General features: G+C 42.3%; 2 protein-coding genes across 2 annotated transcripts; one reads left to right on the forward strand and one right to left on the reverse strand.

Moving 5' to 3' along the window:
- Positions 1–1759: 1759 nt before the first annotated feature.
- Positions 1760–9009, forward strand: LOC133850022 (branched-chain-amino-acid aminotransferase, cytosolic-like). Its single transcript, XM_062285982.1, has 5 exons — positions 1760–1820; positions 7329–7504; positions 7674–7848; positions 7910–8064; positions 8118–9009. Exons 1-5 carry the CDS (start codon positions 1760–1762, stop codon positions 8304–8306), a joined length of 756 nt encoding a protein of 251 aa, XP_062141966.1. The 3' UTR covers positions 8307–9009.
- Positions 9010–11697: 2688 nt separating this feature from the next.
- LOC133850016 (trichohyalin-like) lies at positions 11698–14686 on the reverse strand. Its single transcript, XM_062285976.1, is given in 4 exon segments — positions 11698–12655; positions 12658–13670; positions 13726–13919; positions 13980–14686. Coding segments are annotated over 2 exon segments (1509 nt in total). The 5' UTR covers positions 13267–13670; positions 13726–13919; positions 13980–14686; the 3' UTR covers positions 11698–11755.
- Between the last annotated feature and the right edge of the window lie 99 nt (positions 14687–14785).

The raw sequence follows: 14785 nt of genomic DNA on the forward strand, positions 1-14785 counted from the left end.
TGGCGGGCAAACTTTAACAGTGAGCAATGTTATATTACAACTTAGAGGCAACGCTTTGTATAAATATACTGAAGTGAACATTATTATTATTATTATTATATGGCCATGACAACCTGACTTTTATCGGGTCTCAGCCTGAAGCGTAATGTGCCTCCACGCGTCCCTGTCCTGAGCGCGCCTTCGCCAGTTGGTAACACCAAGTGTGGGCAGGGTTTCCATCACCTGGTCTTGCCAACGCGTTCGGGGTCGTCGTCTCCTTCGTGTCCCAACAATCACCGCATCAAACACTTTACGAGCCGAAGCGTCTTCATCCTTACGGGCAATGTGGCCCAGCCAGCGAAGTCTTTGAGATTTCTTTTGACTGGCTACGTCAACATCACCGTACAGCTCATACAGCTCGTGGTTGTATCTGATGCGATAAACATCGCCCACGCAGATTGGACCTTAAAAGATTTTGCGAAGAGAGCTATAGCTCTACTATTCTCTGCTAGAGCACACCATAAACTTTGTTTTCTCCATATTCACTGCTAGTGCTACTTTTGCTGATTCCTTTTCAATAGCCCCGAAGGCTCCTGTGACATCACGCTTGGTGCGGCCAATGATATCAATATCATCAGTGTAACCAAGGAGCTGGACACATCTGTTGGTTAATATCGTGCCCGTCCGATGCACACCAGCCTTTCTTATAATACTCTCCATTAAAATATTGAAGAGTATACAAGACAGCGAGTCACCTTGTCTGAGGCCACACTTGGTAGTAAAGGTTTCGGATTGGCCACATCCTACCTTGACAGAGCTGATGGTGTTGCTCAATGTCATTCTGCAAAGTCTAGTCAACTTTGCTGGTATACCAAGCTCAGACATGGCGGCATATAGGCGATCTCGCCGGGGGCTATCAAATGCGGCTTTGTAGTCGACGAAGATATGGTACGTGTCGATCTGGTTTTCGTAAGACTTCTCCAGGATTTGGCGCAAGGTGAAAATCTGGTCAACGGTGGACTTGCCAGGCCTGAACCCGCACTGATAAGGTCCAATCAGTGCTTCAGCATGGGGTTTCAGTCTTTCACACAATACGCTCGTTAGGACCTTGTATGCAACTGGAAGAAGACTTATTCCGCGGTAGTTGGTGCGCAACGTGGCATCACCCTTCTTCAGGATGGGACAGATCATGCTGAGGTTCCAATCTTCGGGCATGCTCTCCGTGAGCCATATCTTACTGATTAGTTGGTGCATGCTCCCTACCAACATATCACCAGCTGCCTTAAACAATTCTGCCGGCAGGCCGTCAGCACCTGCAGACTTGTTGTTTTTAAGCCGTTGGATTGCATCCTTGACTTCGATATGACTTGGGATTGGCACTTCAATATCAGTGCCATAGATTGGGGTTCGTGGATCATAGTCTTCAGAGTCTGTTTTTGAGCCAGATAACAGACTCGAGAAGTGATCCCTCCATAACTTCAGCACGACCTCTGCTTCTGTGACAAGATTTCCATCATCGTCCCTGCACGCCACTGCACCAGCCTTAAATCCTTGGGTCAGACGCTTGACCCTCTGGTAGAAGTTACGTGCTTCATTTCTGCATCTGCTGCTCTCTATGCTCTCACACTCTCGCCTTTCCTGCTCTTCTTCTTGCGTCTGAAAAGGCGTTTTTCGTCTCTTCTTCTCGACCTGTAGACATCCACAATAGCTCGTGTCGCCCCAGCCTGCAGTGTTCTTTTGTAGGCGGCGTCCTTTGCAGCTGTTGCGTCCTGATCGTACCATGGATTCCTTGTTAGAGGACGCTGGAATCCAAGCACTTCTTCTGCCGAAGCTCGCAGAGAGTGAGATATGAGCGCCCACATATCGCTTATGTCTTCAGGTATTGAAGGTGCTCGGCTTAATAGCCCCGAGACGTGAGTGGAGAATGCATTCTTCGCCTGTTGTGATTGCAGCTTTCCGATGTCCAGCCTTCTTAACGCACTTCGACGTGCAATCTTCGCCACACATAGCCGTGTGCGAATCTTAGCTGCAACAAGATAATGGTCGGAGTCGATGTTGGGACCCCGACAGGATCGCACGTCGAGTATGTTAGATGCATGCCTTGCATCGATCACAACGTGATCGATCTGATTTCTGATCAGTCGATCGCGAGAGAGCCAAGATGCCTTATGGATGTCCAAATGACGGAATCCGGTACTACGAACTACCATATTATGCGCAGCTGCAAAGCCTATTAATCTGAGACCATTGCTTGAGGTGGTCTCATGTAGACTAAATCGCCCGACGGTGGCACCAAAGATGTCTTCTCGTCATACCTTGGCATTAAAATCCCCGAGGAGAATTTTAATGTCATGGGAAGGACAGCGGCCATAAGCTCGGTCGAGCTCCGAATAGAAAGCGTCCTTGGTGGGATCGTCCTTTTCCTCCGTTGGGGCATGTGCGCATATCAGGCTGATGTTAAAGAATTTGGCAGTAATTCGGATCGTTGCAATTCTCTCGTTTGTTGGCCGAAAGTGAGAGACTCGGCGCCGCAGCCTGGCACCTACGACGAAACCACAACCAAATTCATGCCGTTCTGGGTGGCAGCTGTAGTATATGTCACAGTTCTTCTTCTTTATGCAGCCTTGTCCTATCCATCGCATCTCCTGGATAGCAGTGATGTCAGCCCTGCATTTGTTGAGGGTATCTGCTAGTTGTTGAGCAGCACCAGGTCTGTACAATGTTCGTACGTTCCAGGTGCATACTCTCAAATCATTGTCCTTTTTACGCTTGCTATGGTCGTCAACGTTAGATCGGTTCCTTTCCGAGGCTTCTCTTGCTTCCTTCACTGAAATTTTGTTTTACATGGGTGGATTCCAAGTCCTACGCCAAAACCTAGTTTGTAGAGTTAGGACTCTCGTCGCGCGCTTTAGTTTGCCACTCAACAGCTGTCGAGTGACAATCCAGGGAGAACCACGTGGAGGTAGTGCGTCGGCTTGAAGAGAGCAGTGACAGGAATCATGCTGGCATTCACCAAGTTGAATGCAATCAGACACTTTGACCTGTATGCTTTCCCCCATTCTCCCCAAAAAAAAAAAGTGAACATTAATATACAAAAAATTAAAATAAATGTTTTTGTTTCTAGCTCGTTCCCTTAGTGGTAACGCCAAGTGGAAATGACAATCAAATGGTGACGTTAGTTGAGTGGCAACGCTAGAACATACTAGAGTAAAACATGGGACGGTCCTGGAACTTTTTTTGAGGACTTTGCTTTTATTTATTGAATCTTCTCCAAAATTTTGAGACTAACAATAAGTTTACGAATCTTAACATTAAAATTTAGCTAACAGTGTGTTAAAAACTGCATTCTGGTTGCGCGTCCCTCAAGTCGGTCGCTGGGTAGGTAAGTCATTACGACGAAGACGTGATTGGTTGCTCAACCTTGTTAGACCTCTCGCCAGGTGGTTAGGGTGCAACAGTAGCTTGGTAAAGTACTTTTCCTTCTGTTCTGCGATCACTTCTTTGACTGGTAGGATGTTTAAGTCGCGTTGTATGTTTTCGTTGCGAACGTACCACGGTGCCCCGGTGATGGTTCTCAAGATCTTTGACTGAGCTCGCTGGACTATGTCAATATTACTATTGCTGGCATTCCCCCATAACTGGGAGCCGTACATCCATATAGGTTTTAGTACCGAGTTATACAGCAGGACTTTATATTCAAGGCTAAGGGGAGACCGAGCGTTGATAAGCCAATGAAGGCTGCTGGCTTTTAGCTTTAGATGTGTTCTTTTGGCTTCAATGTGCCGGCGCCATGTGAGTCTTCTGTCGAGGTGTACTCCTAGATATGTCACTTCGTCTGCTTGCGGGAGTAGAGTGTTGTTTAACGTTAGCGGCGGACAGTTTTGCCTGTTCAGGGTGAATGTAACGTGATTGCATTTTTGTTCGTTCACTCTAATTCGCCAATCTGATAGCCATTTTTCAACATCGACCATGTGAAGAGCTAGCTGCGCAGTTGCTTGCCTCGGGCATTTTGAGCGGCTAAGAATAGCTGTATCATCAGCAAACGTAGATGTTGTTATTCGTGTGCTTGTCGGGAGGTCTGCTGTGTAGAGGACGTATAGTGTTGGCCCTAGCACACTACCTTGAGGAACTCCACCTCCAACAGTGAAATCATCAGATATAGCAGTGTTGCATCTCACAACAAATTTTCGGTCGTAAAGGTAAGAATCTAAAAGCTTATGGGTGTTGCTGGGGAGCATTGTCTTGATCTTGTACATTAGACCTTCTAGCCAGACTCTATCAAATGCTTGAGAGACATCTAAAAATACGGCAGTACAGTACTCTCGTTTTTCGAACGCGTTCCGAATTTCTGATGTTATCCGGTTGACCTGCTCAATTGTTCCGTGCTTTTCACGAAACCCAAATTGATGTGACGGGATTCCTTCCTGGAGTCTTAGGTATGTGTTTATCCGAATCAAAACGCATTTTTCAAAGAGTTTAGATAAGCATGAAAGTAGGCTTATAGGTCTATACGACGTGGGGACTGTGTGGTCTTTTCCCGGTTTTGCTATCATTATTATAATTGACTTTTTCCATCTCACTGGATAGTAGCCAAGTTTTGCGATGGTATTGAAAAGCTGGGTGATAGTGCAAACGGCGCAATATGGGAGCTCGATGATCATTTTGGGAGTTATGAGGTCGCAGCCCGGGGATTTTTTAGGATTCAGTTGATTTTTGATGATGCTAACGATTTCATTTGGGCGAAATTCGATTGGCTCACGTTGAAGCTGAGGCTCATTTGATAAAGTCGGCAGAGTAAACGCACTCGTGGCAGGATTTGGTTGAAATACATTTTTAAGGTGGTTGGCAAACGTGCTGGCTCTGTCTGCATCGCTACGCGCCCAGCCTCCTGTGGGATTTCTAATAGGCATCACGGTTTCTTTCGGTGAGCTCAGAGTAGGGTGAGCTCTCCATAGTGAGTTTTTCGTACTAGAAGTACACAATTGCTCTATGTAGTGGCGTTGGACATATGCTTCTTCTTGCTGTAGAGCTTTAGTAAGTTCACGAGAGGCATGTCTTAAACGTTGCTTAGCAGATGGCGATCTGCGGAATTGCCACTCTCGACGTAAGCGTCGCTTTTCGAGGACGAGCTGCTCGATTTGTAGATTTGTCTTCTTTCGATTGCTTTGTGTATTTATGGTTTGAGGTGTTGAAGCTTGGGCTGCAGAGACAAGTACAGACTCCAGTGAATTAACAAAGCTGTCTACGTCGGCTTCATTGTTGAGATGGGGACTTAGCTCAATGTGTGAGCTAATATACTTTCTGTACTTAATCCAATTGGTTTTCTGTGAGGTCAATTTTAGTGATTGTTCCAAAGTTCCTGGATGCCGGAGTAGAAAAAACAGTATTGGCGAGTGATCAGATGAAAGATCCGAAAGGCATTCGGCGCTTATCAGATTTTTTGGAATGTTTTGGTGATCGCAAAGTCTATTAAATCGGGCAGTTTTTGGGTCTGCCGGCCAGTATGTTGGTGTGCCAGGGGAAACATAGTCGAGATTGTTCTTGGCGTTGATAATGGCATTGTAGAGCTGCTTTCCTTTTGGAGTCACGAGACGAGATCCCCAGTGTGTGTGCTTGGCATTGTAGTCTCCAGCTGCTATGAGGTGGTCTCCTAGTGAGTTGAAAAACTGCATAAACTCATCTTCAGCTATAGTGAAGCGCGGGGGGCAGTATACGGCGGCTAGTGTAAGTTGGTTGCCAGTATTTAGTTTTATATTTATAGATGTGGCCTGTAGGTAGTTTTTAGCAAATTTGTTTTGATAGTAGTGATTAATACGGCTTCTGATTAGAATTCCAGTCCCACCATGTGCTTTACCGTCTGGATGATTTGTTCCGTAGAAAGTATATCCTCGTAGTTGAAAATTGTATTTGTTTGTAAGGTGTGTTTCTGAAAGCAGCATTACGTCAATTTGATTGTCGAATAGGAATTGAGCTAACTCAAGTTTATGCTGCGAAACGCCGTTAGCGTTCCACGTAGAGATCCGTAGGGGAGTCATTATTTGGATTGTTGTGTAACCAGCATTTGAATCAAAAGATTTTGGTTTCGCATTAAATCTTGCATAGTTGTGCGCATAAATGACATAAATTCTGTTAGGCTTTGTTGTAAGCTGCATATCATAGCTTCGAAGTGGCTATTTGACTGCTCCGGCGATTGATGCTGCTGAGCCATGTTCGGTTCTTGGTATGCTGATTGCAGAAATGAAATTTTTGGTGCAGGGATAGCCGGTCCTGATTTTAAAGCGCTTGCGTATGTCACACTTTTTTCAGAGTTAATAGGTCCTAGTGAGAATCTGGCTGCAGTCGAGAAGAAGACTTCAGGGTTTGATCTGGAGACTTTCAATGTTTTATTTTGGATGCGGGCGGTAATTCCTTTCTGGTGGATACGGCTTTTCAGATCCTTATAAACTGGGCAACTTCTATAGTTAGCAGTGTGATTGCCACCGCAGTTGCCGCTCGCTGGGCAGTGTGCGGAGTCATGAAGCTCTCCACAAACTACACACACCGGGCGCAGCTTACAGTAAGACCTTGTATGACCATATTCTTGGCAGTTCGCACATTGTACCGGACCATTGCGTTTGTGCGGTTCCTCGACTGTAATTCGGCAGTGCAGCAGGAACTGAAGATTATATATAGGGTGCACTTCGTATTTCTTCAGGGGCCTATTTTCTGGCTCGAGCTCAACCTTAAAGAGTGGCTGCGGCTTTCTATCCCTGTTAAGGATATTGAAGACTGTCTTTGCGCTAAATCCCTTCTCTTGTAGTGCCTTTGTTATCTCTGCAGGCGTTACTTCGGATTCTATACCCTTAAGTACGACTTGCAAGCCCTTGCTGCTTTTAAGCTGATACGTGTAAAAGTTCTTTTTATTATCGGTAAGATATTTCGATAATACTCTGTAATTGTCTTCAGACTTCATTTGAACTTTTGTTTCGTGAATGTTGCCCTTATTATGTGGAAGTTATCCTTGCCAATAAGCTCAATAATTTTGTTGACGAGAACATTGGAACTTTTTTCTCGTATATAAATAGGCGGAGGCTTTGGCTTCCTTTTCTCGACTTCAGTAGATTCGGCCGCCTCATCCTCATAGGCGTCTGCCAAGATTTTGAATCGGTTCGAGTTCATGTCCGTTTCTATTGCAGCTAGGCTAGCATTGCCACGGGTTATTTTGCGTTGAGAATTTAGAGGGCTCATCTTCCTTTTAATTTGAATGTAGCGATCCATACCAGTCTGCACAGCCGGCTTAATAAGTTCATTGTTTTTGTTCTGTTTTTCGGGCAGCGCAGCGACAGACGTAGTAATGTTTGCGCTGCTAGCTGATGATGTCGTTAAACGCCTGGTCCTGGAACTTGGCTTTGGCAAACTGTTCACGGATCACATGCTCAAGATCTACTATCACAAGAGCTTGGGCGGTTGGCAGAAACCAGAGATTACGCCCCTCGAGAACCTGGTCATGCATCCGGCTGCCAAAGTGCTTCACTATGCCGTCGAGGTGAGTGCGTCAGTGCGTCAGTAGAAGCCACACGTGCCTATCATCAATGATCAATTGGATCATGCTCGTCATCATCATTCGCATCATTATTCGCTTCATCATCATATGATCTGATCTGATTAGTGCTGTTCCTTATCGAGACTGAAACTGTTGTTGCCTGTCGTTGCAGCTGTTTGAGGGCATGAAAGCTTATCGCGGTGTCGATGGCATAATCCGCATCTTCCGCCAAATGGAGGCCGCTGCTCGTGGCCTGCAACAGGTGCTCTGGCTTTATGGCGAGGATCACCAGCTCACCGAAGTGGGCACCATGAACATATTCATGTTCTACGTCAACGATCAAGGAGGTAACATCTTGCTTAACTCGCTACTTTTCAACATTTTTACTCACTTCTGCTTAATTTACAGAACAAGAACTGATTACACCACCGCTGAATGGTCTCATTCTTCCGGGCATCACTCGCGACTCCATTCTGGACATGACTCGCCAGTGGGGCAAATTCAAGGTACGCGAAGCCACCTTCACCATGCCCATGGTCTCCGAGCTGCTCAACCAAGGACGCGTAAGCACTTGATTATCTCACGTGAAACTAATTTCCGTTCACATTTCTTGCAGTTATTGGAGCTGTTCGGCACTGGCACCGCCTGTGTGGTTAGTCCCATCAATCGCATCAACTATTTGGGCCAGGATCTGTATATTCCCACCATGGAGCAGGAGAAGCCGGTGCATGAACTGATTCGCGAAACGTTGACCGACATTCAGTACGGCAAAGTGGATCATCCCTGGTCGGTGGTCATTGACTAAGCATCCAACTTGTGCCGCACTTGTGTTAGTAGGTTATAGTTTTTAGAGAAGAAAGGAATTTTTGGAAGTCAGAAGAGAGGAGAGTTTCTGGGTTGAAAAATGTGCTCGAATTTTTTGTTTGTTGCGTTTAATTGAATGTTTGCACAACATTCGAACTATACGTAAAACACACATATACTAAAAGCTATATATATTTATGTATAGAGCTGCTTACCTAATTAGCTATAAGTTAAGGGCCGGGCTTTGCACCCATGCTATATAGTTACTATATACATTTACCTATCTATATACGATATACGATATACGATATATCATATATCAATCTAATTTCTATTTATTTATATTCGATGTTTATTTTTTTTTATTATCACTTTTTTTACTGTTTCGTTTCGTTTTTGATTTATGAGAAATTTTCTTAATTCAATTCAAATCAGATCAGAGACGTGGATTTCATAAAATTTATGAATAACTTTTGCACGCTTTTACTTCCAATTAGCAAAACGACAAATATTGAAAAAACAACAAAATTTTTTTAAAGAAAACCTAAAAATAATTTAATTGCTAACCAAAGTCTTAAGTTCAGGAACTGCCCAAGCAAGAGCAGATCTAAAAATCAAAAACAACAAAAAAAAAAATTTAAAAACAATAAAAGAAAAATTACAAAAAAAACAACGCACACACAAAACAAAAATAATTTAGGAAATGTACCGGAGGCAAATGCATTTATTAATCAGTAAGTTGCCAGAGTCGAGTCCAAGTTAACAAAAATTTGCTAAGATACATTTCTGGAATATTTGTTTTTTCATGAATGTTTGTTGGAGGTAAAAGTAGCCAGAAGAGCTGCAGAGCAAGCTGTGACTAAACTATTGTGTATGTATGTACATAGATGTTAGACAAATTATGAATTATGTATGTATACGATCAATAAATTTAATTATATTATTGAAGTGAATTGAAGAAATAAAAAAACAAAAAAAAAACAAATACAAAACACGTCCAAATATATTTTTGTTGAGTCTGCACTAGACATCTGCATGAGACCACTCACAACATACGTCTCATTGAATACATTCGAATGGAATTGAATGGAATGAGTGGAATGCAAGAAATGAATCGACATTGTATCAGTATGAGTTCGCGTTTTGCTTCATAGCTTGCGACGTTGAACGAAATGAAAGAGAACGAATGAAGCGAAAAGGGAAATGACAAATTTGGCACTGCGTAGTATATTCGAGTAATTCGAGTTGTTGCGTGCAAATTCGGTCCATTCTTTTTCTGAGGCCTGCAGTTCAAAGACGCATTTATGGACACTCTATTAATACAAGAAGCAAGCGAATCTTTATGTATTTGTAGTCCACTTTTTAGTTTAATGTTGTTGTTTTAATTTATATGTATTTATAACAAGTTGTTTCTTTGTTTTCTTCGTGCTAAGATATAAACATGCGTTTTATATTAACCTGTGTATTTGTGACCTGTCCATTAGTGTTTTCTGTGTTATATTTTTCAGAGGTAATTCAATTTGTTTGAAATATATACATAGGTTGTGCAAAGATCGGTGGATGTCAAAGAGAAGCTTAAAAGTGGGATGTACACCTTAATTGAAAAGAGAGGCAGAAGCGAAGTTTGGCAATTTTTCTAAAAAATTAAAAACCAAAATGGAGAAGAATTTGTCGATCTTGTAGCTTGTAAGACGTGCTATACTGTTTTGAAGTTTGCAGGAACCACTTCTAACCTGGTCAAACACAAATGTTATGTCGTTAATGCCAGTAAATTCCGTGACGCTGCTCTAATAGATGTAAACAAAGCAACGAAAGACGAGGGCATATCTGTTGTAACAGAATGGGTATTTAAGAACTGCCGCCCACTTAAAATTATTGACGACTCTGGCATTAAAAAGTTTGCATCGTTTTTAATTAATGTTGGAGCAACATATGGTGCAAATGTCGACGTTGATAAGCTGTTACCACATCCAACAACCGTTTCCCGAAACATATCAACAATATATTCCTCCCACTTTGGCCCAATAAAAAACGAAATTGAAAAATACAAAGCCTTTGGGTATGCTATAACCAGTGACATATGGACCGACAACTATTTAAAAACTTCATATTTGTCGTGCACTGTCCATTACATAAGGGAGGGAGTTTTGGTCGATCGCCTTATGGCCATGAAGTCAATGAAGGGCTCGCCCAGCACAGGTATATTAACCCAAACTTTATGTGTACAAGTAAAATTAAAATTTATTCTTTGTCAAGGTGTCAATATACGGACAAAAATAGAAGCAATCTTGAAGGATCTTGGATGTGACCTCGAACTTGACAAACCCGTGGTTGTAACTGATCGTGGGTCGAACATGATAAAAGCCTTTTCGGACTCGGAGAAAATTAATTGCATCAATCACTTGCAATCACTTGCTTAACAACGCTGTGGAAAAAGCTATTAATGCTATTCCTGAGATGGAAAATATTGTCTCAAGTTGCAGTAAGCTGGTGAAATATTTTAAAAAGTCTGGAAATAATTCATCGTGTCTTTGAAGAGCTTTTGTCCAACTCGGTGGAATACCGTCTACTACTTGCTAAAGTCAATTGAAGTCGATTGGGTAGAGGTAACAGATATTTTAAAAGAAAAAAAATCAGGTCTGCAGAGGTGAGGGTATTAACATTAATCATTTAGGTCCAATTGTACGATTGCTGGAAGCTTTTGAGAATGTGTCAAAAAAACTTGAAGCTTCTAAACGCCCAAGAATTCATCTAATTTTGCCAAATTTAAATAAACTAAAGAAAGCCTGCCAGATTGATTACTATGACATAATAAAAAAGCCTTAAATTCGAACTGAATAGCCAAATTTTAACAACTATAACTCCAAATTTGACAAAATACCACAAAATAGCCTTGTTCCTTTTTCCTTTAACAAACAAACTTATTCAATTCACACCGACTGAGAGAGAGATCATAATTAATGATTGCAAAATTATTATGAATCACTTTCTCCAAAACAATTACGAAATTAACAATATAGAACCCCAGTTGGTAAACGATGAATTTGCAGATTACTTAGAGGTCCCCCAATGTGAGACAATACTAGACATGGTGGAACAAGAGATTGCTCGATATTGCAATCTCGATGTTGCATACACAATTGACTTCAATGCTTTAGCTTGGTGGCATATGAACAAGGATTTTTTTCCGCTATTGCACAAGACAAGCTGCAAAATATTTTGCATTCCAGCAAGCAGCGCGGCTTCGGAACGCACATTCTCAAACGCAAGAAATTTAATTACTGAGAAGCGTAGTCAACTCATTCACTTCAGTTTGGCTTTGCTTTCAAATTCACTCAACTCATTTTGAGCATTGTGCATTTGAATGTGATTTTTTTGCCACTCATGCAGACGTCTAGTCTGCACGGAATTAGATGAATCAACAAATGGTAAATTAATGGTAATGATCGCTTAAGTCGTGTGAGTGTTGTGCTTGTCATCGTCATGCAAGCTGCAAGCGGGCAACCCAAATGTCTGACGCTCCGCATGCGACAACTTGCAGGGACGCACCTCTTCGATGATGTCCCTGGCCTGGGCGTGTAGCACACGCATTCGCTCCTCATCGACACGTCCCTCCATCTCCAGCTCCATGTCCTGCAGCGCCTTCATGATCATGCGCTCCTCCTCAACAGCGGCGGCACGCAGACGCATATTGGATACCATATCGGTGGCAATGGCATCGTAGCTGGCTTTATTGATGGCACGACTGGCAGCCTCTCGATCGGCAGCCTGTTGATACTGTCGCTCCATGAAACTGGTCGCGTCGCGTGTGATTTGGCCGAGTTTGGCATCCTTATCGGCATATAAACGATGCTCCTTGCACTGATTGATCAGATCAATGGCAACTTGTTGCTTCCGTTCGTGACGCTCCTGTACCTCCTGATGGGCACGCTTCTTCTCGCGTGCCTTTCGCTCGCACACAAGTATGTCGGCAATCATATTGTCATGGGCAACCTGTTGGTTGTGCTTCTCGTTCAGCTGCTGTCCCAGATCGTCGCTAATCAGGCGACGCCGCTCAATGCTATCGGCACGACGCTGCATCTCTTGACGCAAAAAGCTGGCAGTCACCGGTCCCATGGCCTCCAGCACAATCACATCCAGTTTGTGGGCTTCTGCGGGTTTCTTGTCGCGTAAATTGCGATTCAACGTCGAGTACTCATCGAGCATGCGCCTCAGTTCGATGCGCTTTACGTGACGCCATTCAAGTTCCTGCCGCAGATCCGCGGCATATGCCAAGACATCTTTCTGACGCTTCTGTCTGCCCTCCTCACGTTCCGTAAACTGTTTCTCCTCCCGTTCTGATCTTATTTTGCTATCTGTTGCACCAGCTGTTGACTGTAATCACGTGCCTTTCGCTGCACAGCTTGCTGCTCGGCCAGCTTCCCCTTCTGGAGCTTCTCCTGTGTCGCTTGGGCTTCTTTGCGCTCCCGCTCGTTGCCCATTGTCTTGACGTTCTCGTGGCGTCGCTTCACCACACTCAACGTTGTCTTCGCCCGATCGATCTCCGTCTGCAGGTCACGCAATCTCTGCGAATTCACGTTCAGCTGTTGGCGTCGCATCGCCTCGGCGAACTCACGACGATTCTGCACGGCCATCGTTTGGGCAATCATGGCCGATTGATGCTCTCGCTCCTGTATCGGATGATAGTTCCGATTCCGATCATCGGCTATTTGCTGCACCTGATATTTCACCTCCCGATAAAGGCGACTCGTCGAAGGCGACGTCGCCAGCAGCAAAGGTGAGGCATGGAGCGCTTCCATGTCACGTTTTCGCTTTGTTTCCGGCAAGCGCTTCATGCGTCCCAACATATCGTCGAGCGGCTCCTGCGGCACAGTGGCAAACAACGAGACGCGTGGATCATCCCAGGCACCGTATTGATTACGCGCTGGTTCCACTTGTTGACGACGTCCTCGACCAGACATTGTGTGTGTGTAAAGTGTGTTGTCTAGAATTGAGTAAAAAACGTTAATCGGGAACTCTCGATTGAATAAAAAGGTTACTCCACAACTCTCAAATGCAATGCAAAAGCGTTTGGAAAATCGTTTTTACGGTTTATGTTTTGTGTGTGTTTTTTTTGTGTTATGTATTAATTCCTTCTCGAATCATCTGAACTAATTTCCAAGTTGCGTGTGTGTTTCACTGAAACTGAACGAAAAGTACCGATAAATTGAGCATCTCTCTTGTTTGCCTCGAATCCATTTGACGCTTGCTGCCAGGGTAAATTAATAGCCAAAATAAATGGAAAAAAATCAGTTTTCAAAACTGAAACAGTTTCTCTCCTTCGCCTTGAATCCATTTAACATTTGCTGCTTGGGTAAAATTATTCCTAAAATGAAATGAAGTGTAAAAATCATTTCGAAGGTTTTACAATTTATACTTACAACTCAGCTGTGTCTCAACATGCGTATACGTAATATTTAGGTACAAAAACTTAAACTGTCGCTCTCTTAATCAACTCCAATCCAGAGTAAATTGATAGCTAAACTAAAAGGAGAAAATCAGTTACAAAAACTGAAACAGACTCTCTTATTTATCTCGAATCCCTTTGGCATTTGCTGCTTGGATAAATTTATTCCTAAGATTAAATGAAGTATGAAAATCATTTCGAAGGTTGTACAATTTATATTATACTTACAACTCAGCTGCGTCTCAACATGCGTATACGTAATATTTAGTGCAAACATTTTTTTTGATTTTCTGGATGTTTATTTTAATTTTCATAATTATTGTTATTATACCATTTGTTTTATTACTCTTAACAATTATTGCAATCTCATTGTTTGTTACATTTTCAATGCATTTTGCGTTGCCTTTTTTCCATTTTTAATTTTCTGTTTTCCATTTGGTTTAAAATGAGCAAAATTAACAAAGTTAATAAAAACGTTTTTACTTATTTTTCGCTTTGCTTTGTTTATAATCGTTTTAAAATGTTGAAACTGTTTGCTGTTGTTGTTGTTTGTGTGTGTGTTAATTACAATTCGAAAGAGTACAAAAATCGAGTGTATTTCGAAAAAAGAATTTGAATTTGGTAATTAGATTAATTTCTTGAATATATCATTTTGCTTTCACTTTTGTTCTTGTTGTTTGCAATTTGAGAATATCATTTTTTTTGTATATTTGATCTTTGAAATGTGCGGCTTATTAATTTCTTTTCTGCATTTAGTTAAGTTAATTCGTTTTTTTTTTTCGTGAGCATTTTTGCTATATTGTTGTTGCTTGTTATTGTTTGTTTTCTTGATAAACTTGTTGTTAAAAATTCTTTTGTACATTTTTTTGTGTTGTGTTTTTTCTGCTTCAATTCAATTTAACAATTATTTTTTTTTTGTTGGGCATTTTTTGTTTTATCGTTTAACAATAAACTTAATATGTTTATAAACTTTAATACCAATTAAAAACGTCTTACAAAAATAAAATTAAAAAATTGCATTTGTCGAAAAGTCT

This window comes from Drosophila sulfurigaster, unplaced genomic scaffold (assembly GCF_023558435.1).
Source record: "Drosophila sulfurigaster albostrigata strain 15112-1811.04 unplaced genomic scaffold, ASM2355843v2 scaffold_47_pilon, whole genome shotgun sequence".
NCBI lineage: Eukaryota > Metazoa > Arthropoda > Insecta > Diptera > Drosophilidae > Drosophila > Drosophila sulfurigaster.